At 38.0% G+C, this 24,600-nt stretch overlaps 1 protein-coding gene across 4 annotated transcripts in view; it reads right to left on the bottom strand.

Annotated features, from left to right (window-relative positions):
• Nucleotides 1-24,600, bottom strand: part of GPHN (gephyrin) — an 885,721-nt gene that overhangs the window by 308,980 nt on the left and 552,141 nt on the right. Inside the window, exon 8 of one of the 4 annotated variants that reach the window (XM_036769503.1) lies at nucleotides 23,740-23,847. The exons of the other annotated variants lie outside the window; for them this stretch is intronic. Coding sequence (XP_036625398.1) covers nucleotides 23,740-23,847 — 108 coding nt within the window. The remainder of the gene's footprint in view (nucleotides 1-23,739; nucleotides 23,848-24,600) is intronic. 4 annotated transcript variants of the gene reach the window in all.

Raw genomic sequence — 24,600 nt, 5'->3', positions numbered from 1 at the left:
CTACCTTATATCACTTGGTGAACCAACTCAATTCTACACTATCTTCTACTCTTGAATACCTTGCCCCCTTAATCTTGTGGCCCATCATGCTTTGTCAAACCTCATTACTTCCACCAGCCAACTCTTTTAATCCTACTCATGTGTTGCTGGACAGAACTAAAGGAAATCAAGAAATCATGTTGATGGGGTCCACTATACAGTTATATTAACTAATCTCAATTAGACCCTCAGGATAGCAAGGTAATAATTGTACTTCTCCTTAGTTGGGAGGATAGTTAGCTATCCCACTATCCGCAATGGCTGTTTCAAACATTATCATCTCTCCTCAAACTTTCTATGGCAACTTCTCCCCATCTTCTTAACTAAGGACCTTGCCGCATATTTCACCAAAAGACAGACAGAGAGAGAGAGAGAGAGAGAGAGAGAGAGAGAGAGAGAGAGAGAGAGAGACGGTTTGCTGCGAGTGTCTCTTTTTCTCCTCATCTCATATCATTCAGATGCCTCTCTCCACTTTCTCCCTTACCCCTGTCTCACATGAAGAGTACCAAGGCAAGCCTCTCTATATGTACAAATGATCCCATTCCATTCTATCTTCTGCAACAGACTGCTCTCTCCATCATCTCCACTCTCCTATCTACTGGCTCCTTCTTTGCAGCCTACAAACAAGCACATATTTCTCTCATTCTTAAAAAATCCTACTTGAAACTAAGATCCTCACCAGTTATCATCCTCTGTCATTCCCCGCCCTTTCTCAGCAAAACTCCTTGAGAGAGTTATTTATTCTGGGTTCCTCCATTTTATCTCCTTATTCTTTTCTAAACTGCATGCAATCTAGTTTTCTATCTCATCACTATACTGAAACTGCTCTTTCCAAAGATTGCCATGATTTCTTAATGGCCAAAATGCAATGTTCTTTTTTCAGTGCTCATTCTTCTCAATTTATCTGCTGTACATGATATTGCTGACCACAGTCTCCTCTTGGATACTCTCTCCTCTCTGGGTTTTCCTGATACTGATCCTTCCTGGTTCTCCTCTTACATATTTGTCAATTTCCCTTGCTTGTTACTTTATCCATGTTATGCCTGATAACTACAGGTGTTCCCCAAGGTTCTGTATTGGGCTCTGTTCTTTTGCCTCTATAAATTATTTAGCTATGCAGTTGACTTCTGGATTTCCTGCTTCCAGCCTAGCCCCTATAGTCATTATGCGGGGAACCAATTCCTGTGAAGGATCCAGACATTTCTACCAAATGCTGATCAGTTCCTATCTGAATCAGTAAGGTACCATAATGGAAAGACAGGAGGCATCATATGCCAGGCAAGTCAAACGATCACCACAACAAGCATCACCTCCTCTCATATTCTAGTGGAGACAGCTAAGGACTGTGAAACTAAAAACTTTGGGAATAGCAGTGCTCCCAGACCACAGGCCTTCCTTCTAGCTGGGGACTTGCAGTCACTATTGAGGAAAGCAATCACAGTGGAGAAAGGATGCAGTTTTCTCCCAACTACCAATGCCAATTTTTGCCCAACTGCCACCAATGGCAGAACCTCCCCAGACTATGATTCCTGCTTCCAGCCCAGCACCCTGTCCTTTGACTTTTATCTTGGAAAGCAATCCCTGTGGGAAGGGAATTTGGAAACAGGTTCTGCAACTATAACTACTGAAGATCCAGAAAAGAAAGTTCCTGTCATATAAGTCATTGGCACTGTCACATGGTTTAATATCAGAAATGGAAACAATTTTGTTAGCAAAGATGACATTACTACATATCTTGCTCCTGCACACTAAGAATCAGGGGTTTTCTCTATTGGATTTATAGCCTAGATCCCATATTGTGCTGTCTCTCTCGTTAGAATGGAAGCTTGAGAGCTGTGGACTGTTTTGTTTTTTATTTGTAACTTTTTTTTTTTTACTTTTTTGCTACTATTATTTGTAACTTTTTTATTAGCACTTAGCAGAGTGTTCTGTACATAGTAATTACTTAACAAATATAAAGATGCTTATCATTAATTCATTCAACTATTTATCCAGTCCTAGGCTCTTTCCTGAGCTAGTCTCATGCAGCCAACTTTTTTGCATATCTCAAACTCAACATTTCCAAAACAAAACTCCTTATCTTTTCCCCCCAAATTTTCTATCTTCCAAATCTCCCTATTACTGTTGAGGGTACCACTATGCTCCGAGTTACCTAAACTAAAAACTTCAGTGCCTCTCATTCATTCCACATATCCAATCTACAGCAAAATCTTATGGTTTCTACTTTCACAACATCTCTCAAAAATGTGCCCTTCTTAGCACATACAAAGACCCTAAACACCTCTTGCCTGGACTGTACTAGTCTAATTTATCACCTTGCCTCAGGTATTTCTCTCCACTCCAATACATCCTCCACTTATCCACCTGCCAAAATGATTTTTCTGAAGGCAAGGTCTGACATGTGACCCCTCCCTTTTCCCTTCCTTCAATAAACTCCAGTGCCTCCCTGTTATCAAGGCATTCAAAGCTTTTTATAACTTGTGCCATTCCTACCTTTCTAACATTCTTATATTTTACTCCCCTCCATGTACTTTATGATCCAGTATATAGGTCTCTTGTGGTTCTTTAACCACAAAACTACTTCTCCTGTCTTTGTACTCTATGACTTTGTACTGTCTCTCCACCCATGTTTGGAATGCTCTCCCTTCACAGCCTTTTTGTGGTACCCCCAGCTGCTAGTGCCTTCTCCTATGAGATTACCTTCTACCTACTCTATATATCTTTTCGGTATCTAATTATTTTTACATGATGTGGCTCTTATTAGAATGTGAACTCCTTGAGAACTGTTTTTACCTTTGTATCTCCAGTGTTTAGAATAATGCTTAATATATAGTAAGGGCTTAACAAATATCTGCTGACTGACATATCATTCTGGTTCTTAGACCAGCTTTATATCCACTATACCCCTCTGTATCTCACTGTCGTTACATTTAGCAAAAATGTGCCTCCTCTACAACTTCCATCCATCCCTCCTAGCTTTGTCCTGTGGGACTAACCAGGATAAGTTTATTCTCTCTTCCATGTGATGGTCCTTCAGATACTTAGAAACAGTTATGGTTTCTTTTCAAGTCTTCTCTTCTCTAGATTAAAAATGGCCATCTTCTTAAACCTTCACCAGCGTAGATCTACTTATCCTGTGCAATTCTTATTTATATTTTCCCATTCTCTATGAAAATTCTACCAAATACGTTGGAAGCCTTTCTCTTTTTTTCTTTTAATATCTCAGGGTACCTGTGTATCATACGGACTCTCTGTTGCCTCTCATCTTGTCATGTTCCTGGACCACTTCTTTTTCATCCATACTTCTCCTCCATAATTTCTCGCAAGCTACTTTTCAGCTAGGTAGAACAGTAACAATGCTACATTTAGAATCAGGAAGACCTGAGTTGAAATCTAGCCTCAGACACTTACTAGTTATATGGCCCCAGGAAAAAATTACTAAACTTCTCTCAGCCTCAGTTTTCTCATCTGTATAATGGAGAAATTAATGTCACCTACCTTATAGGTTTTTGTGAAGCTCAAATAACAACATATACAGTGCTCTGCAAAACATAAAACTTCACATAAATACTAGCTGTTGTTATTATTATTTTAACCAGAATTTATAGCTATATATTATCTAGGATACATCAGTGAAAAAGAGATGATGGGTTTTATTGTTGAAAGCAGTTCATTTCACTAGAAAGCAGATTTCAAAAATGTAATCTAGCTTATAACCTCCTACTGCTTAATTCTGGGCTTAGTCAATAGGTGTCCATCTAGAGTAGTGGTGTCAAACTCCAATAGCACTACATCCCTGTGAGGATTTAGTTAGTCCCCCTGTGGGGCCTTAGAAAATCACAAATGAACATTATTTATGTTGTATTATATTTTTATGTGTTTTGTTAAACATTTCCTAATTACATTTTAATTTCATTTGGACTGTACTTAGAAACTTTGAGGACCATTTAAGAGTCACTTGAGGGTAGCCTACCAGAAGTTTGAAACCTCTGATCTACAGCATCTGTCTAAGACCCATATATTGATGGACTAATTCAATGACATAGTTGAAGAATATGAGCTTTTTTTTATCAATTTATTTTTCCAGTGTGAATGGATGGTTGGCCCAAGTTCTTCTATATTGCCTCAGATTTCACTGGGAGTCTTTGGGAACTTCTGTGCCTCAATACAATCAACACAATGTCAAGTGAAAACTTTACCAATCAATAGAAAATCCTTTGTGTGAACTTTGCACAGGCCATCTTCCATGTCACTGATGAATACCTTAGGTATAAATCTGTTACTCTGTTTAATATGTCACTTACTGTTAATATTCAGCAAATCACTGAACAAAGTTATTTTTAGCTGAATTTGTTACATGGTTTTATTTTGTAGAATTTTAATACAGGTATGAGAGGAACCCTGTCTTAGATCCTTCGTGATTGTATCTTTCCATTGGGTCAAATGCTTTCCAGTAGTTAATGAATGATAAACACAGGAGGATATTATATTTTATATGTTTTCATCAGCTAAGTGACCATAAAGATATGTTTTATTGTAGAAAAGAGAGCACAAAAGCCTATATGTTCTATTTGCACGTTTTCATTGAGAATATTCTTAATATATGCAGAGACAATTCTTACAAAGATTTTGCAGAGATATAAAAGCAAGCATATGTGTTGGTAGTTGCTAATGTCTTCTTGGTTGCCTTGTTTTGGTAAAAGCACCATCTGTGATCTTTGTCTGGTATCCTGAGAATCAAATCCTTGTATGTTTTTAAAATTATGTTGTCTCCAGCATGGATCTGTTCTGTGTATGTTTGGTCCAGTTCAACTGCTTTTCCCAACTTTTTCTTAAGTGTCTTTGCTAGTTTCTCACATAGCGCATAGTATTACAGAGGTGGTAAGAGTTAAAATAGGGTAGATTCATTATTACTGCTGATGAAAATAGATCACTATAAAAATTCTGGCAGATCTGTTTCATTTCTGACATCTTTGTTGTTTTATCTACAAATATTTTTAGGGTAATCTAGTTTACCTAGGTCTCATAGCAAGCTTGTTTTCTCAACTTTTTTTCTATATTTTGGGAGTCAGGAGCGTTGACAGTCTTTGCTCATTCTCTTCTATAGTGGTTTGCAAATAAGGTTGTACTTTAAACTACTGCTACCCTTGTTTGTCACATGTATCTGTGCAGCAAAGAAATTAAGTGTTTGCTAGATTAAGAGGATCTGGGCTCTTTCAGGCTTCTTGCTAAGCTTCACTGAGACATGGTGATGACCCTGAGTTTTTGAAGGCTCTACCTTTGGAATTTAAATTCTACCAAATTTTAGCTTTGTGGAAAGTTTTTAAGTACATATTAATGTCTATTGCCAAAGGAACAGACTAGAAAAGTATACAGAGCCCTATCATCAGAAAAGTGGCCACCAAATAATGCTTTGTGGTGAGAGTGTAGAGTACTAGATGGAATTCTGGACTTGGAGTCAGAATCACCTGTGTCTAAATCCTACCTCACACTTAAAGGCAAATCACCTTACCTCTCTGTGTCTCAGCTTCCTCAATTAGGGGTAGGATTTGATGGCTTCAAAAGTTCCTTCCTGTTCTAAATCCATAATCCTATAATTTTTTGGCGGGGGAGGGATACCAATCAATGAAAAAAATAAGATATCACTATAAAAAATGAAGCTGATTTTCTCAGGTGGTTTGTAAAATGGCTTTATGGGAAATTCCAAAAGAAGAGTCCTAAAAGTACCTTGGGCACTAGCAGTATCACTGGAATAAGTGTATAGATTCCTGAGATGACTGTTTTTTTAAGATGACTTTTTTAAAGAAGATAACAATACTTCGAATGGTACATTCTAAAGCGTGTGTATCAGTTTAAGTATCATTATGTTATTCAAATATAACAGAATATCACTTAAAGAAAACTCAGTGATAGAGAGGATGACAAAAGGGAGAGGATGACAAAAGGTAAAATGGATAATTTTGATTGTATAAAATTACAAGCTTTTGCAGAGGCAAAATTAATGCAGCTTAAAATGAGAAGAGAAGCAGGCAAATGGCAAAAGAAAAATTTTACAGTAAATATCTCCAACAAATGTCCCATTTCTAAAACACATAGGCAGTTCACAAGAGCCATTCCCCAACTGGTCAATGTCAAAGGTTATGAACGGGTACTTTTCAAAAGAAGAAATATAAGCTATCAATAGCCATGTGAAAAAATGCTCTAAATCAATGATAATTAGAGAGATGCAAATAAAAAGAAACCTGAGGTTCCACTTCATACCTATCAGATTGGCAAAGCTGAGAAAAATGGAAAATGATAAACACTGGAGGGGCTGTGGGAAAACAGGTGCATTAATGTACTGCTGATGGAACTGCAAAATAGTCCAGCCATTCTGTCAAGCAATGTGGGACGAGGCTCAAAAAGCTATTAAATTGCTTATACCCTTTGACCCAGTGATATCACTACTACATCTGTATCTCAAAGAGATCAAATATGGAGGAAAAAGATCCATATGGACAAAAATATTTGTAGCAGCTATGTCTGTGGTGGTAGAAAACTGGAAGCTGAAGAGGTGCTCATCAACTGGGGAATGACTAAAAAGTTATGGCATATAAATACGGTAGAATACTATCATGCTTTGAGAAATGATAAAGGGCTATGGTTTCAAAGAAACCTAGAAAGACTTGTATGAACTGATGCAGAGTGAAATGAGCAGAACCAGAACAATTTATACAACAATACTGTAAAGATAAACAACTCTGAAAGACTTAGTAACTGATCAACACAACAATCAAACTCAATTCCAGAGGCTTCATGATGGATAACCTACCTTCTGATAATGTGTTCGTGGACTCAGAGTGCACAAATGTGTTATTTTGAATATGGCCAATGAAAGAATTTGTTTTTCTTAAATATACATGTTTGTAACAGGGATTTTGTTTTTCTTGCTTTCTCAGAGTGGGAGAGCATATGTGGAACAGGGAGGGGGAAAGGAGAGAAGGCAGATCTTCGTGAAAATAAAATATAGTTTTATTAAAAAAAAAAGAAAGGAGAGGCTAGCCACTTTCTAATTAGAGGCCAGGCTCCCTGGGACTTAACTTATGCATGTGTCCACAGCAGAAGCGCCCCTCAAATGGAGAAGGTAGAGAGACTACCCCATGTTATTTTGATGCTAGATATGTATAGGGATATTATGTAGATTTGTTTGGAGTGAAGAATCATATGTACGATCAATAAGAAATGAGGCTGATACAGTTGGTGAGGGGGAAGAGGAAGGAAGAGAGTATGATGGAGAGTCTTGAAAAATAAGATGAAGAGTTTGGAAAGAGTCACTATACAAAACTAATTTTTTGCTTTAATTTCTTGTTACATCTGTGTTTTCAGACAAATTGGTGTGAGTATTCCCTCCTCTCATTCGGAATGCAACACCTTTAATGCTCCATTCTAGGTTACTCTTATTTGTATTTTTCTGTAAATTCTTCATGAAGAATCTACTTAATACATTGGAGACATTCTTTTTCTTTCTTTCTTTCTTTTTTTTAATTTCAAGGGGCACCAAATTACCACTTGGGCTAATTTTCAATTAATACATGAATGACTCACATTTTCTGGCCAAACGTATCCTTGATAATAAGAAGTCATCTTTCACATGAAAATTATTACACTCTACTTTTTATTATAGTCCTGCAGATTAATTTAAATATTGTTCTTTCACCTGATTCCTCTGTGACCAAGAATCCACACACGCAAGCCAGATTTGGGTATACATTTTAGTGATGGAACAGAGAAAAATGACCCGGTTTGCATGAAGCTGAACCCATGACAGATTCAACAGAATTAATGAATTAGAATTAATGAGCTAGAGACATTTATGAATAGCTACCACTGCTGAAAGGGGTTAATAAACATATTACTTATAAGTGTATGTGTGTGTGTGTGTGTATATATATATATATATACACATATGTATGTATGTATATATGTTGCATATATATACTTATATATAAGTATATCTATACATATATATGTTCTTTATAATAAACATATAGACTATAAGTACAAAAAATTATGCTTTCTTCTCACTGGGGTAGAGGGACAAAGTAGCAAAAGTAAGAATGCACACAAGGAGGTAGCACCATAAGCTAGAGGTAGAGGGAGAAGTTGGCTGATGCTACAAGGGACTGGAGAACTTTGGAGAGGAGATGTTGCCAGAACACTAAGGGTAAGGAGTGGGGAGAGAAGCTCACTTGACTTGGCTATGGTTTTTGTCAGTTATAGTAGCACTCCCTTTGTACTCGTGTTCCTGATTCTTGAAGCAAATGCTGCCTTTTCCTAACCTGGGAAAGGAAATGCTAGCTTTTGAGCAAACTCCCTTGGTGGAAGAGGTGCTGCATCTGACTTTCCAAGAAGCGTCCCATAGACCTTTGCGTGAAGTCTGAGACTACTGCAACTACCGTTCTTATTTCTGTGTAAGAGAAACATTGAGTTTATTTTTCATCCAAATCTTTTGGAACCTTTCTGTTCCCAAACGCTTTCTCCGTTTGTGGCCATGATAAGCATTTGCAAAAAAGACTAACATAAAAGAAAGATAAATAAAAATTGGGTCAACATCTGTTGCAGATAACTAGAAGGTAGAAATACTCCATGAAGAATTCAACAGGATCCTACAAATCAAATTAATAACAACTTTGATATTTAGTGCCTTCAAGGCAAAGCACACAGCCCCTTCTCTACAGTGGCAACGACCACCACCCTGGTCCAGGCCCTCATCACCTCACACTCCTATTTTTATAATAGCCTCCTAATTGGTTTCTCTGCTGCAAGTCTTTCTCTACTCCAATCCATCAGCTGCCAGTTATATTTCTGAAGCACAGGTCTCCCCTGCTTAATAGATTCTATTGATTCTTTATTACCTCCAGGATGAAATAGAAGTTTCTCTGTTTGGTCCCCCTCCTCACCTGCAACTCCTGGCTTCTCTGGCTTCTTTTAAGACAGCTCACAGCTGAGGGAAATTTCAGAGAGAAAGCACTAAAGGTTTCTTGTAGAAGGTGAGCCCTTAGCTGAGACTTTAAGGAAGCCAGGAAAACTAGGAAGTGAAGATGAGGAAGGAAAGTATTTTAGGTCTTCAAAGGCCAAATGGAGGATTTTATATTTGATCCTGGAGGTAATAGAGAGCTGCTGGAGTTAACCAAATTGAGGAGTGATGTGGTGAGACCTACATTTTAGGAAGATCAATTTGACATCTAGAGTAGGGGGAGGTTTGAGGAAAGAAGACTAACTAGCAGGCAATAGTCTAGGTGTGAGGTAATGAGGGCCTGCATAATGAATTCAGTTCAAGACGTATTAAGAGATACCCAGTTCAAGCTATCTAAAAGGCAGATGAAGATGCAAGACTGCAGGGCAAAAGAAAGGATGAGAAGATCTGAGAATCATCTGTATGGAGATGATAATTGAAACCATGGGGGCTGATGAGATCACCAGCCAAAATAACATAGAAGAAGAAGAACAGAAGGTCCAGGACAGAGGCTCGGTGGACACCTCCTGTTAGCAAGTGTGACATGGATGAAGATCCAGCGAAAGAGCCAGAGAAGGGGACAGGAGAACCAGAAGAGAGAGATGTCACAGAAACCCACAGAGGGAAGAATCAAACGAAAAAGGGTGATCGACAGGGCCAAAGGCTGCAGAGAGTTCAAGAAGGTTTGATCACAGGCAGGCAATGTCGCCTTTCTCGTTTTCCTCATATGTAAAACAGGGGCAATGAGACTTAAAAGAATTGTAAGAAAAGCCCTTTGTAAACATTATAATATTATTTGAACAAGAGTTATTGTTATTACTATTGTTATTCCTGGAGTCACAAGGTAGTTTTCACTACTGCGCTATTGTAGCAGTACATTTTAAGTCAGAAGAAGAGGGTTCAAAAATCTTAGCTTTACTACTTACTAGCTTTTTAATTTGAACAAATCATTACACTACTTTGGGCCTTAGTAAAATTTGAGGGTTGGCCTTGATAAGCTCTAGTGAATTTCTCACTAGAACACAATGCCTCTTAACACAGCAAAAACTAGTTGTACAATGTAGAGTGGATTGGGTGTGTTGACTCAGTGGAACTTATGAGTGATTTACACAGCATTCAAACATGTGTCAAGCACTTTTAGGTACTAGGAAGGCTATGAAGAAATATTATACATAATTCTTTATTTCAGAGAGATTATAATCTAGTGGGGAAGAAAAGACTGTCCCTTTGGATTTAGGGAGTAAAAGATTATTGGTGACCTTTAAGGGAGCATTTTCACTAGTGTTCGAACATGGAAGACAGATTGTTGAAACAGTAGGTGTTAAGGAAGTAGAGACATTGAATGTAGACAACTTTTTTAAGAGTTTTGGCAGTCTGAGCCTACCTACTGTGCTCTGCACACAATGGGGATTTTTTTTATATTTAAATAAAAAGCCTAGCAGAAAAGGGGAGAACAATTAATCAACCAGTAAGTATTATGTTATGCACTGGTTATAAAAAGACAATAGATTAAACAATTTTTACAAGAAAGTCTGATTAGAGGTTTGGAAAAACTTTTGTGGGGAGTAAGATACAGAATCAGTTATAGAAATATAAAAAAAACTGCACTGATGCAGTGAGAACCCAGTTAAAGTTGAATAATATTAATTTGTAACTTTGGTTATAAATGGTTATATAACCAGCATGGTTATAGATGGAAAGATTTTGAATACGCTATAAAGGTCAAAGGAAGATCCTTTTTTTTTTGTGACTGTAGATGGCAGTGAATGCTGAGGACAACAAACAGGATTATTTAAAATGTTATGTAAATGTATCTATGAAGGGATGAGCTTGCTGCTTGGGGCAGACAGGGTTATGATAAATGTAGATGGGTGAGAAGGCCAAAATACTCAATTCTTATTTTGGTTTTGTTTCTCTTCCAAGAAGAATGACATTTGGACTCAGAAGGATGGGACGATCAGCTGAATCAAATAAAATGAAATATAATAGGGACATATGTTAAGTTATATAGCTTAAAAAATCAACTTCATAAATAAAGGATGGGAAAGTTTGATAAGATAAAATTTCATGTGAATGAGAACTAGGGGTTTTAGTGAACTGCAAGTTCAATTTCTGCTAACAGTGTGATGCAAGAGCCAAAAGCTTATGCTATCTTTAGGTCGTATTGAGAAGAGGCCAGCATCCAGATGGTAGAGGAGTCTCTCACAGTGACCAACCCGAAGTGCTTTGAAAAAGCTGTAAATGTCAAAGCCTGCAACTGCCTCTTGTTCGAAGTAAACCAGAGTGGCTCTATGGATCTCTGAATCTCTCTCGGTATGCAAGCTAACCCAGTTTAACAGTTGAGGAACAACAGTTTCCCATCATTTTGGGGAGACTAAAGTGATTTTCAATGCAGACTTGGGTCTCTGCACTAGACAGATCAAAGCTAGTGACCCCTGCTGATCTGAGCATCTTGCCAAATATAACTAGATTCTCAGAACTGATGAAGACCTGGGCAGCCAGACTACAATTTCTTGGGGGGGAGGGGGACTTCAGAAACCCTTGGGCCAAGTCATCTCTGTGGTTAGGACAGCCCTCGATCTAGGTCAAGCATTGATTAGATGTCTGCTCCCATACTATGAACAGGCAGCTCCAAGTACCAGACCAATTTTGGTGGTTTTTTTGGCATAGGTCTCTACTGCTTAACCTTTTGCTTTAACCTCTTTGATGTTCTCACTGTTTTGTTAAAATTGCCTCAGAGTTTATACCTGATCAACTGAAACTCCACTGAAAAAAATGTAGACTTGTTCTTATTACCCCCAGAAAACAGAACTAGAAGCAACGAATGGAAACTGCAGACTGGCAGATCTAAGCTTTACATAAGAAAAAACTTCTTTTTTTAAACAACTAGAGTTATCCGAAAGTGAAAAAGTTTCTTTGAAAGTCTTGAAACAGAAGTTAGATGACAATTTGATTGGGGATGTTAAAGGAAGGATTCTTGGTCAGATACAACTTTCATTATTTATTCCACCTCTTAGATTTTAAGATTTTGGGGAGAACTGAATATTTGTAGATAAGAAGGTACAAATGGAGAGGGAGTGATTGAAAATGTTAAAGTTGGGGTGGGTGGGATAATGACTGAAGCAAGGTCCTGGAAATGTGGGAAGGGATGGATGCAAGGATTTGGCCAGAAGAACTAGCCTTAGAAAGGGAGATATATCTTCTGGAACAGAAGGAATGGAATAAATGAGTAATGATTCTTGAAAGTTTTGTGGAGTAGAAGAGAACACCCATTGATTGGCCTCAAACTTCTTTGTATGTGTGCTGTATCTCCTCTATTTTTTCATTAAATTTTTAAAGGCAAATATTTTCTCCTACATATCTTTGTATTATCTATAACACAGTGCTTTACATACAGTGAACATTAAATAAATACCTGTTGAATAAATGTAATGCAGTTCACCAAAGGGATATATTAGTATAGGCTTGAACAGTCAGTAAAAGCTTCATAGAAGGGGTTGAATGGACTTGAAAGACAGACAGGATTGGATTAATAGTTAGAAAGAAGGTAAGATGAGCAAAGGAGGGTATTAAGGAAAGACTCAGAGAAGGGTAGATGCAGATAATGAATGAGGAGATCAACCCTCAGTTAAGCATCAATTCAAGTATTTGGAAAGGCTCAGGTCTGTTTGCTTTCTCTTATCATGCATTCTATGTCTTAGGTTTTATATAATGAACTATACTAACAAACATTCCTATAATCACTTACTTATATTCACCTAGATAAGTATTATCAGTAAATCATCACACATCTTTAAATAATCTATTGCATTAATGTTGGGAAATCAGAACCACCTTTAGCTAACCTCTGAAGTTCAACATTTGATAAACTGCAGCAGGAGTATTATAAATCATGTTGCTTTTCTGTTTCCCTTTGGTTAAATCTTGAAAAAGATAACAGAAATGTTCTGTTGAACTTCAGTATAAGTAAGGACAATTTTAAAACACAAGAACAGAGACCAAGTTCTTGCTATTCTGATCAAGATTTACTTCTCTGTCACAAAAAAGATGATACACTTAGGAAAGAAAAGGAAAGAAGTAGGTTGCATGGTCCTCCCCTTCTAAAAGTAGCCCTTTCACTTATTATTCAGAAAGCCTGAAAAGAACAGTTCAATAATACCAAAGGAAACACCAAGTGATTAATCTCCAGTTGGAATATTGCCAACAAACCAGAGGAGTTGCTAAGATGTGAATGAGGTCAGTATTAGCAGAAGCACACATAGAGTGTATATGGTTTCATTACAAGCCTCACAAACTCTGAACACCTCATTCTCTCTATTACTTTTTTTCTCAATTCTTTTTAATTACTTATTTTTAAATGTCATATTTGAAAGACAAAGACCTTGCACTTGGATCACCATCTGTCAAAGTAATTATGGCCATAGTCAACCAGCTATTCAAAAAGCATTTTATTAAGATCTTAATATATGCCAGGCACTGTGTTAAATACTAGGGATAAAAAAGGGGCAAAAAATAGTTCCTGCCCTCAAGAAGTTCACATTCCAATGGGGGTAGGCAATATGTAAATAACTAGGGTCTACAAAAAGTAGAATGAAAGGTAATCATAGAGGGAAAAGGACTATCGCAGAAGGTGTAATTTAAATTGAGTCTTGAAGGAAATTAGTGAAACTAAGAGGCAGAGCTAAGGAGGGAGAGCATCCCATGCATGGGGTATAGTTAGTACACAGGCACGGGGATGGGAGATGGAATGTTAGGAGAGAGAAACAGTAAACAGAGCAGTGTGGCTGGATTTTTGAGTTTATGGAGCACAGTAAAGTATTAAAAAACTAGAAAGGGAGGAAACAGCCAGGTTGTGAAGTGCTTTAACTGACAAACAAAGGGCTTCATGTTTGATCCTGGAGGCAATAGGCAGCCACTGGAGTTTCCTGAGTAGGTTGTATACTGACTATAGATTGTGCACTCAATGCAGCCTCTGAGGCTGAAATGCAAAAGAGTATGGATAGATTCTCTGCTGCTTGTGCTAATTTTGGCCTAAAAATTAACACCAAGAAAACAAAGGTTCTCTACCAGCCAACACCACACCATCCATACATGGAGCCATTGGTTACAGAAAATGGAGAAATACTGAATGCTGTGGATTAGTTCACTTACCTCGATGGTGTACTTTCCAGGGATGTACCAGAGAGGATGAGGTTGGTGCAAGCATTGCCAGAGCTAGCTCAGTGTTTGGGAGGCTCCAAAGGACAGTGTGGGAGAGAAGAGGTACTAGGCTGCCTACCAAACTGAAGGTCTACAAAGTCCTTATGTGACCTCAGTGTTGTATGCCTATGAAACCTGGACAGTAAGCCATCACCATGCCAGGAAATGGAATCACTTCCATTTGAATTGTCTTAGGAAGATTCTGAAGATCATCTGGCAGGATAAGGTACCAGATACTGAGGTCCTTTCTCAAACTAAACTGCGAAGTATATGTCTGCCTAAAAGACAAGTGTTCAGAAGAAGCAATGCAAGGACACTCTCAAGGTCTCTCTCAAGGACTTTGGAATTGATTGAAAGACATGGGAGATATTGGCAAAGAAATGTCCACTGTACCTGCATCAAAGAAGGCACTGGGTTTCATGAGTGAAACAATTGCAGTAGCTCAAAAGAAACATGAGATGTGCAAATTTAGAGATCTTTCCACTCCAACTATTCGTATGGACTATTTGTGCCCAACCTATGGTAGGTAGAGCCTTCTGAGCTTATATTAGTCTAATCAGCCACAGTTGGACACACTGTACCTTGACTCCAACATAGTAGGACCAACCAAGTAGGGGGAAGAAATGACATAGTTAAATGCTACTCAAAAATCGCTTTGGCAGTTTAGCGGAAGATGGATTATAGTGGAGAGAGATATGAGTCAGGGAGAACAACCAAAAGTCAATTAACATAGTCTAGGCAAGAGGTGTTGAGTGCCTGAACTAGATGGCAGTTGTATGTGTGGAGATAAGGGGGCATATATTAGAGATGGGAAGGAAAAAAATGACAAGATTCAACAACTGACTGGATATGTGGGATGAGTGAGAGTAATGAGTTAAGGATGGCACTAAAATGGCCAATTTACAAATAAGAATGGAGCCTGTATAATATCCTAGGAGCTCCAAAAGCTAATAGTTATTTCTCTAAATCCAAATGCTTTCTTTAGGTTAGTTACCATTTATTAGGCACCTACCATATGCCAGGCACTGTGTTAAGTACTGGATATACAAAAAGAAGCAAAATATATTCCAGGCATGGGGGACAGCCAGAGAAAATTCCAAGAGCACAAAATAGAGCGTTTTGATGGAACAGTTAGGAGACCAGTGTCACTGGATCAAAGAATACATGGTGGTATGTAAGCTGTAAGAAGATTGGAAAGGTGAAATGGCATATATTATGAAGGGATTTGAATGCCAAATAGAGTATTTTGTATTTGATTCTGGAGGCAATGGGGAGCCCACTGGAGTTCACTGGGTAGGGGATATGTAACATGATTGGACCTTGCTTTTAGAAAAATCATTTCAATAGCTGAATGGAGAATGGATTAGAGTGGGGAGAGCTCTGAGGCAGGCAGACATACCAGAAAGCTATTGCAATAATCCAAGTGAGAGATGATAGCCTCTACTAGAGTGATTGCAGCGTCAGAGAAGAGAAGAAAACACATATGAGAGATGTTGCAAATGTGAAATTGACAGGCTTTAGCAATAGCTTGGATGTGGGGGAGGGGCGTGGTGGTAAGAGATAATGAAGAGTTAAGGATGACTCCTATGTTGTGAGGCTGGAGGACTGGGAGGACGGTGATGCCTTATATAGTAATTGGGAAGGTGGGTGGGGAAGGTTTAGGAGAAAAGATGGGTCTAGTTGTGGACAAAACGAATTTAAGATGTCTATTAGACATCCAGGTCAAGTTGTCTGAAAGGTAGTTGGAGAGGTGAGATTGGAGTCAGCAGAGATATTGGGGCAGGATAGGTAGATTAGAACATCATCTGCCTAGATGGTAATTAAATCCATGGGAGCAGATGAGATCACCAAACAAAATGGTATAGTGAGAGAAGAGAAGAGAATACGGACAGAATCCTATGAGACACCTTTGGTTAGCAGGCAAGATCTGCCTAAGGATCCAGCAAAGGAGACTAAGAAGGAGCAGTCAGATTGTGTGTGTGTGTGTGCGTGCGTGTATGTGTGACATAAACCTGTGTTTCAGAATATGATAATTTAATATGTTGGCTGTGACTATACTAGCTTAATTTTTTTTCCTGATAAATGAATAAAATTTTCACTATTGTATCACATTTGGCAAACTGACTCTGAGTATTCATGGTTGTCAGTAAAATTATATTAAAATAACTCATTTTTCAGTTATCAATTCAATTTTATTATTTATTTTACTACTACAATTTTAAATTTATCCCTTTATTTTTGGCAAAAATACTTTTTATCTAGGAATGCTTATTTTGTAAAAATTAAATTTTGGGAGTTTGTCCCACTGAAAGTCATTTTATAGATACTAGATTTATTATCAGATTGTAAATATCTTGAGGGCAGCAAATAAATGTTAAATCCTTCCCTAGTCTCATAGTCAGCACAGTATAAGAACATAGAGTACTTAATTTACATTTGTTATATTTTGAACTTCACATTCCTCCACAAAAGTCCTACTCTGGCTTTGTCATTATATGGAATTGACAATGGGTTCTACCACGCTGAAGGCTTCTACTTTGGTCTTGGGAATAGACTCAGTCTATTTTCCAAGGAAAATAAGTAATCACAGAGAGGTACTTTATTGGTAAGCTGGCTATCACGATAATGCAAATTTTTTTGGTCATGGCAACCTATGAAACAAATACAATTTTAAAATGATGCTCAGTCCTCAGTTCCCCCTTCTCTTTTTATTGTGACAGTGGCAGAGTGATGAGAAAGGGAGTCAGAGGGTACTAAGAATCACATGGTTTTTTGACCATCAACAAACTTTAATTTGACTATTGATATCGAAATATGAGAGACTTGTCTAGTGATTAATGAGTGGACATACTGCTAGAGGAGAAGAATCATATCCATCTTGATATTTTGTCTATAAATAAAAACAAAGAAGGAAGTTGCATGTAAATAGAAAGATAGGATTACTCTTTACAGAGGCAAAGAAAAAAGTTGGAGTGAGTTTTATTGTATACTCCAAATATATAAGAAATATTATTGCATGAGTCATATGTTCATCTTGTAATGAGAAATATTTGCAAAAGGACCACTATAAAAATAATGATGAAGACAAACTGGTAAAGAAATTCTATGAACTTGATAAACCCCTTCAAATCAAATCAACATATGCTCTGGAAACTTAAATGCAAAAGTGGGAAAATGTGAGAATGGGGAGAAGTAAATAGGAAAGTATGGTTCAGGAGAAAGAAATGAGAGAGGTTATATAGAAATTCATCCCTCTTTTATCATCGAGTCTTCAAAAAAAAAGAACTGGTAGGAGGTAGATATTGCAAGAATCAAATGAAATCACAAAGACTTAAATTAGCTCCACTTCAAAAGCCAGGAAAAGACTTATAGCAGACATGAGAGTTATTCTGGAGTCAGCTATCTGTACATAGTCAGAGCATTGACTCATCACAGCTAACACTAGAATTTATAATAATAAATAATCCTGAAAAGACCTGCGAGTATTAATGGATTGTGCTCTGTGTGTGTGTGTGTATATATATATGCATACGTATATGTGTTTGTATATATTGGGTACATACATACACACATATGCATATATATATATTTGTATCAGCTGTGGGGATATGTCAGCCAAAAAAACTAATGTGATCTTGGGCTGCTTCCGGGAATAAAGAGGCAATAGTCCACTTATTCTGCCTTCTTAAGACTTCGTCTGGGGTATTCTGTTCAATTCTGGGCAACACAGTTTAAGAAGGATCTTGATAAACTGAAGAGTGTTCAGAGTAGGGCAACCAGAGTGGTGTAGTAGGACTTTGAGTCTGTGTCACAGGAGGATCAGTTGAAGGTACTAGATATGTTTAGCATGGGGAAATGAAGACTAAGGGAGTACATGATAGCTGACTTCAAGTACTTGATGAGTCCATTGTGTAGGAGGGACTAGACTTGTTCCATTTGGTTCCAGAAGCCAAACCAGGAGCAATGTGTAGAAGCTGCAAAAAGACCAATTTAGGCTTGATGTTGGGAAAATTTCTTAAGAATTAGAGCTGCCCAAAAGTTTAATGGCATTCCTAGAGAGGTAGCATATCCCCTCCTTGGAAATCTTCAATATGAGGCTAAATAACTACTCGTCAGGTATGTTATTGTGGGGATCCCTTTCATGTATGTGTTGGATTAGATAGCCCCTAAGTTATCTTTTAATTCTCAGATTCTTTACTTCTGTAGTGGAACTACCACACTTGGAACCTAATATCACAATCGTTGGGTACTTACAGTGGAAGTACTAATGGCACTAAAGAGAACAAAGACAGGAAAACCAGCTGGATTGGATCAAATAAATACAGACTAAGATATCCATTCTGGAGGCAGAGCATTCAGGGACTACTTTCAAGGCTTCTAAAGGAGAGGAAGACACCAAAGGCAAGGCAAAAATCTTGGACCTTATTGATACCAAAAAAGGTGAATGAGTAGTTATCCATAACTACCAATACATATATGCCCACTCACCCAGATATACAAAATCTTTATCAAGGTTATCTATATGCAAATCAAGGGCATCTTCAGTGAGGCTATTAGTAGGGAGTATGTTTTAGCAAATGATATCTGACAACTGATTATATATTTACCACCTCAAAATTTAATGAAGAAAGAGGAGAATATAATTTCCTATTGTGCTTATTGTTTCTTGATTTTTTTTTAGTTTTTTAAATTTATTTTTAGTTTTCAACATTCATTTCCACAAGATTTTGAGTTACAAATTTTCTCCCCATCACTACCCTCCCCTTACTCCAAGATGGCAAGTATTCTGATTGCCCCTTTACCCAATCTTCCCTCCCTTCTATCACCCCACTCCCCCCATCTCTTCTCCCTTTACTTTCTTGTACAGCAAGATAAATTTCCATACCACATTGCCTGTATATCTTATTTCCCAGTTGCATGCAAAACCAATTTTTATAACATTTGTTTTTAGAACTTTGAGTTCCAAATTCTCTCCCTTTTCCCCTCCCCACCCACCCTCCTTGAGAAGGTAAGCAATTCAATATAGGTTATATATGTATCATTATGCAAAACACTTCCATAATAGTCATGTTGAGAAAGACTAACTATATTTCCTTCCATCCTATCTTGTCGTCCTTTATTCAGTTTTCTCCTTTGACCCTGTCCCTTTTCAAAAGTTTGACTACCTCCTCCCCAATTTGCACTTCCTTCTATCATCCCTCCTTTATCTCCTTCCCCTCTACTTTCCTGTGGGGTAAGATACCCAACTGAGTGTGTATGTTATTCCCTCCTTAAGTCAAATCTGAGGAGAACAAGATTCACTCGTTCCCTTTCCCCTACCCCTTCTTCCCCTCCATTAAAACAGCTTTTTCTTGCCACTTTTATTTGAGATTATTTACCTCATTCTATTTCTCCCTTTCTCCCTCTCTCAATATATTCCTGTTTCACCCCTTAATTTTATTTTTTTAGATATCATCCCTTTATATTCAACTCATCCTGTGCCCTCTGTCTACATATATATATATATATATATACATATATATAGATATAGATATATATATATATGTGTGTGTGTGTGTGTGTGTGTGTGTGTGTGTGTGTGTATGTGTGTGTGTATGTATATGTATATATTCCCTTCAACTACCCTAATACTGAGAAAGGTCTCATAAATTTACAGACATCATCTTTCCATGTAGGAATGTAAACAAAACAGTTCCACTTTAGTAAGTCCCTTATGATTTCTCTTTCCTGTCTACCCTTTCTCTTGATTCTTGTGTTTGAAAGTCAAATTTTCTATTCAGATCTGGTCTTTTCATTGAGAAAGCTTGAAAGTCCTCCATTTTATTGAAAATCCATATTTTGCCTTGGAGCATGATACTCAGTTTTGCTGGGTAGGTGATTCTTGGTTTTAATCCTAGCTCCTTTGACCTCTATAGAATATCATATTCTAAGCCCTTTGATCCCTTAATGTGGAAGCTGCTAGATCCTGTGTTATCCTGATTGTGTTTCCACAATAGTCAAATTGTTTCTTTCTGGCTACTTGCAGTATTTTCTCCTTGACCTGGGAACTCTGGAATTTGGCAACAATATTCCTAGGAGTATTCTTTTTTTGGGATCTTTTTCAGGAGGCGATCAGTGGATTCTTTCAATTTCTATTTTACTCTCTGGCTCTAGAATATCAGGGCAGTTTTCCTTGATAATTTATTGAACGATGATATCTAGGCTCTTTTTTTGATCATGGCTTTCAGGGAGTCCAATAATTTTAAAATTATCTCTCTGGATCTATTTTCCAGGTCAGTGGTTTTTCCAATGAGATATTTCACGTTGTCTTCCATTTTTTTCTTTCGTTTGGTTCTGTTTTATAATATCTTGATTTCTCATAAAGTCACTAGCTTCCACTTGCTCCAATCTAATTTTTAAGGTGGTATTTTCTTCAGTGGTCTTTTGGACTTCCTTTTCCATTTGGCTAATTCTGCTTTTTAATGCATTCTTCTCTCACTGGCTTTTTGGAGCACTTTTGCCATTTAGGTTAGTCTATTTTTTAAGGTGGTATTTTCTTCAGTATTTTTTTGGGTCTCCTTTAGTAAGTCATTGACTTGTTTTTCATGATTTTCTTGTATCACTCTAATTTCTCTTCCCAATTTTTCCTCTACTTCTCTTACTTGCTTTTCCAAATCCTATTTGAGCTCTTCCATGGCCTGAGACCAATTCATATTTTTTCCTGGAGGCTTTTGATGTAGGCTCTTTGACTTTGTTGACTTCTTCTGGCTGTATGTTTTGATCTTCTTTGTCACCAAAAAAAGATTCCATAGTCTGAGTCCTTTTATGCTGCCTGCTCAATTTCCTGCCAATTACTTGACTTTTGAGCTCTCTGTCAGGATATGAGTGCTTTCAGAGTGGAGAGCGCTCTGTCCCAAGCTTCAGGGGTTTTGCGCTGCTGTTTTCAGAACTAATTCTATTCTGAGGTGGTGTAACACTCTTCTCCTGGCCTGTGCTCTGGGCTGTGATTGCAAGAGCTCCTTTCTGCTGTGTAACTAACAGGAGGACTCCCTCTCCATAGCCACTACAAGTTCTGCCACCCCAGCACTCCTCCTCCCCCAAGGACTGCCCATCAGGACTGTGACCCAGATCCAGGCAGGGCAAAGCAAGATAATACTGCCTCAGTGCCAACAAACTGCTCCCTGCACTCCTGCTCTGATCAGCCGCTTGATTCCCCCCATAGTCTGTGGGCCTGGAGCTCCGGAAGACACTGCTGCTGCCACTGCCACTGCTGCAGCCACCTCCACTGCCCCAGGGCTGGGGCCAGACTGTGCCCCTCTTTCACCTAGGTCCAAGAATTTTCCCATTTACCTGCTACATTGTCTTTGGAGTTTGTGCGTTGAGAAGTCTGGAAACTGCCACAGCTGCCAGTGATTCAGGGCCCTGAGGTCTGCTCTGCCTGGTGTGCTCCGACCTGGTCTGTCCTGGCATGGCCCACACTGAGCTGCGCTCCACTCCCAGCACAGTGTGATAGACCCTTCCCAGAGACCATCCAGGCTGTCTTGGGCTGGAGACTTGTTTCACTCTGTCATTTCATGGGTTCTGTAGTTCTAGAATTTGTTCAGTCATTTTTTAGATATTTGGAGGAATTTGGGGGAGAGCTCAAGCAATTCCTTGTTTTCATGCCACCATCTTGGCTCTGCCCAATTTCTTGACTTTTTAATTTGGTTTTAATTGACTTGGTAAAACAAAACACCACCTTCCAGGTTCTTTTACCACAAGTTGTTTCCCACAGATTCATCAGGATCAATCAATTTTCTTTGGAAAATATAATAGGAATAATCCTATCCAATAATCCTCTGAAAATAAACATAGGACAATGCATAAAAACTGGTAGATGTATGCTTTCCAGAGGTATTTACTATTGTGAGGGAGGAGATAGAACATAGTGTCCAGGTTGAGGAGGGCCTGTGGTCCTCCAATGGCTCCTGTTTGAGGATGACATTTTATTTGTTGCATCAAGGTCCAAGACATTGCAGAGCCTAATGGAAGACATCTGTAGTCACTAAATGGAGTCAGGCGTATCTATTCACACAGGAAAGAACAAATGGATGAAGAATAAATGTTGCCTAGACTTTATTATACATCTGAATGGAAACTATAAAGCTTGTCTAACAGTATGAACATCTGAGACAAATAATACAATGAGATGGACCCAGAGTTGAAAAGGAGGAGGAGAGCAGGTTGGATTACTTTTGGGAAATCACAAACATTCTTAATCACCCCAAACTTCTCATAACAGCAAAGGCCCTTGCAATACAAACAGTTCACAAGTGTTGCTGTATGAAAGTAAGACCTGGAACGTTACTGCCCCTGAAGAATTAAAGATGAACATCATAAAGTGGGGCATAGAAAGGGGCACAGTGGATATGAGCAAGTTGAGACAAACTCTAAAGGCAAATAGGAATAAAGGATGTCATGAAACCATTTTATGAGAGAAAGAGAAGATGGGCTGGTCAAGAAGCAAGAACAAGGGATGACAGGTATATGGCCAAAGAGTTCTGCTGGTGCCCACACAATGTTGGGGAAAAGCAATGAAAGCCTCAAGGATGCTGTGCATATGTCCAGTGACAAAGTTTTGGGAGGACCTGGATGAGAGTCACACAGGATGGGCAGGCATTGATGGGCTGCAATTGCAATGCTGGAGGGAATTCCTGAATTGAGGAGGAGGTCACAGATCCATTTGTGTACTGGAGGTGAGTAATTCTGGTTTTCCTTATACAGTGGCTTATACCAACTTAATGTCCTTCCTCACTCATCTGTCCTGAACAACTCCTTTTTTTCTTAACACCTAAGAGCCATTTCCTTAAACGGGTTATTTTATTCCTCCCTACAGCTTCCATCTTGATGTTTGGCTTCCCTAGTTGTTGTTGTTGTATTTTTGTTTTTTGTTTTTTTAGTTTATAAAGACAGCTACTATTTCCTAAACAGACATATGTGAAAGAGATCATGGAATCAAAGATTCACTGATTTAGAACTAAAGGGAACACTTAAGGAGCAAGAAACCAAATACAGAAAGTACAAGAATGAATATGTGGTTAAAACAAAGAAAATATAAGTAGAAGTAGTTGCCTACAGAAAATTCCTTAAAAAAGAATACAACCTGATGAAAAAAGAAAATAAGATTTTAAAACTCTAAAGTGATAATTGTAAGGGATTACTTTAATTGGTTGAGCAATTTATTTAAAGATATGAGATGAAAGTGCTAAATAATCAGAAACACAGACTTCTAAGTGATGAAATTCTCGGTGGTTCTGTGATGGAAGCTTATCGACAAACCATAGTAACTTAATCCTAAACTAAATGCTTGTCACAGTAATTCCCTTATGCTCAGTGGCATTTAAATTTCACATTAAAAAAAGGCACTGCTGAAGATTCATCAGCATAAAAAAACTGATAAACACATCTTCCCTAAATACTAGGATAGGAGGCAGGCCATATGTTCACAAAAACCATTAATGCAAAAGCCTCTTGTAGGTATGTCTTACCGGTTCTCCTGCACTGCCTGTTGCGTGATGGGAATAACTGATGAGACCAGGAATGGGCTGCTCACCGTGTGCCATGATAACAGCAGTACTGGTGTAGAATGGATGCTTCTAATGCACAACACATAACAGCTATGAATACAGTGATAGGAAACATGAAACTATACAAGCAAAATGATCGGAAAAGAACAAGGGTGAAAACAGATGGGACAATGAAATGACAAATTCTTACAAACTTAGAGGGAAATGGTCAGTTTAAATCTTAAGTTCCACATCGCTTTAAAAAAATTAACTCATTGGCTCCAGCTGTTTCAAGATAATCAACATATTAAGTCTGACATTGCAGTGTTAACTGTGTTAATAAAATTTCAATCAGCAATGGTGAATTTATAATTCTAATTGTACTCAATACAGTATGACTACAGAGTAAAATCAGAAGATTTTTACATGTAAGGAAATGAGTTCTGAACATTGGGCAATAGAAAAGCAATCATCATTCCTCATTTCCATTCTTATAAACTGCTAGCTTTTAAACGACAAGCAGCATAATATAACCTTGATAAAACAAAAGCAAATGCTTAATGCATATGAAGTGGTGAATGCAATAGGGACCCTAGGACACTTTCTCTGGGCTAGGTGGAATCTGAAAGCTTAAAGAACCTCTATGTGTATGGATTGATTCCATTCCCCTTCTCTTCTGAAGTTTCCCACATTTGTTTCAGAATATTTCAGTGAGTTAACAAGATTACTTAAGAAGTTTACATTAAACTGGATTCCTAATGACACTCTTCTTGTATGTTTCACTTTCTTATGGTCTTCTAGAAGTACTGAAAGATATCTGTGCTGGATACTGTGCTGTGTAGG

Source organism: Trichosurus vulpecula, chromosome 8, assembly GCF_011100635.1.
Source record: "Trichosurus vulpecula isolate mTriVul1 chromosome 8, mTriVul1.pri, whole genome shotgun sequence".
NCBI lineage: Eukaryota > Metazoa > Chordata > Mammalia > Diprotodontia > Phalangeridae > Trichosurus > Trichosurus vulpecula.
Note: the sequence above shows the minus strand (reverse complement) of the source record. Positions and strands in the feature narration are given on the sequence as shown.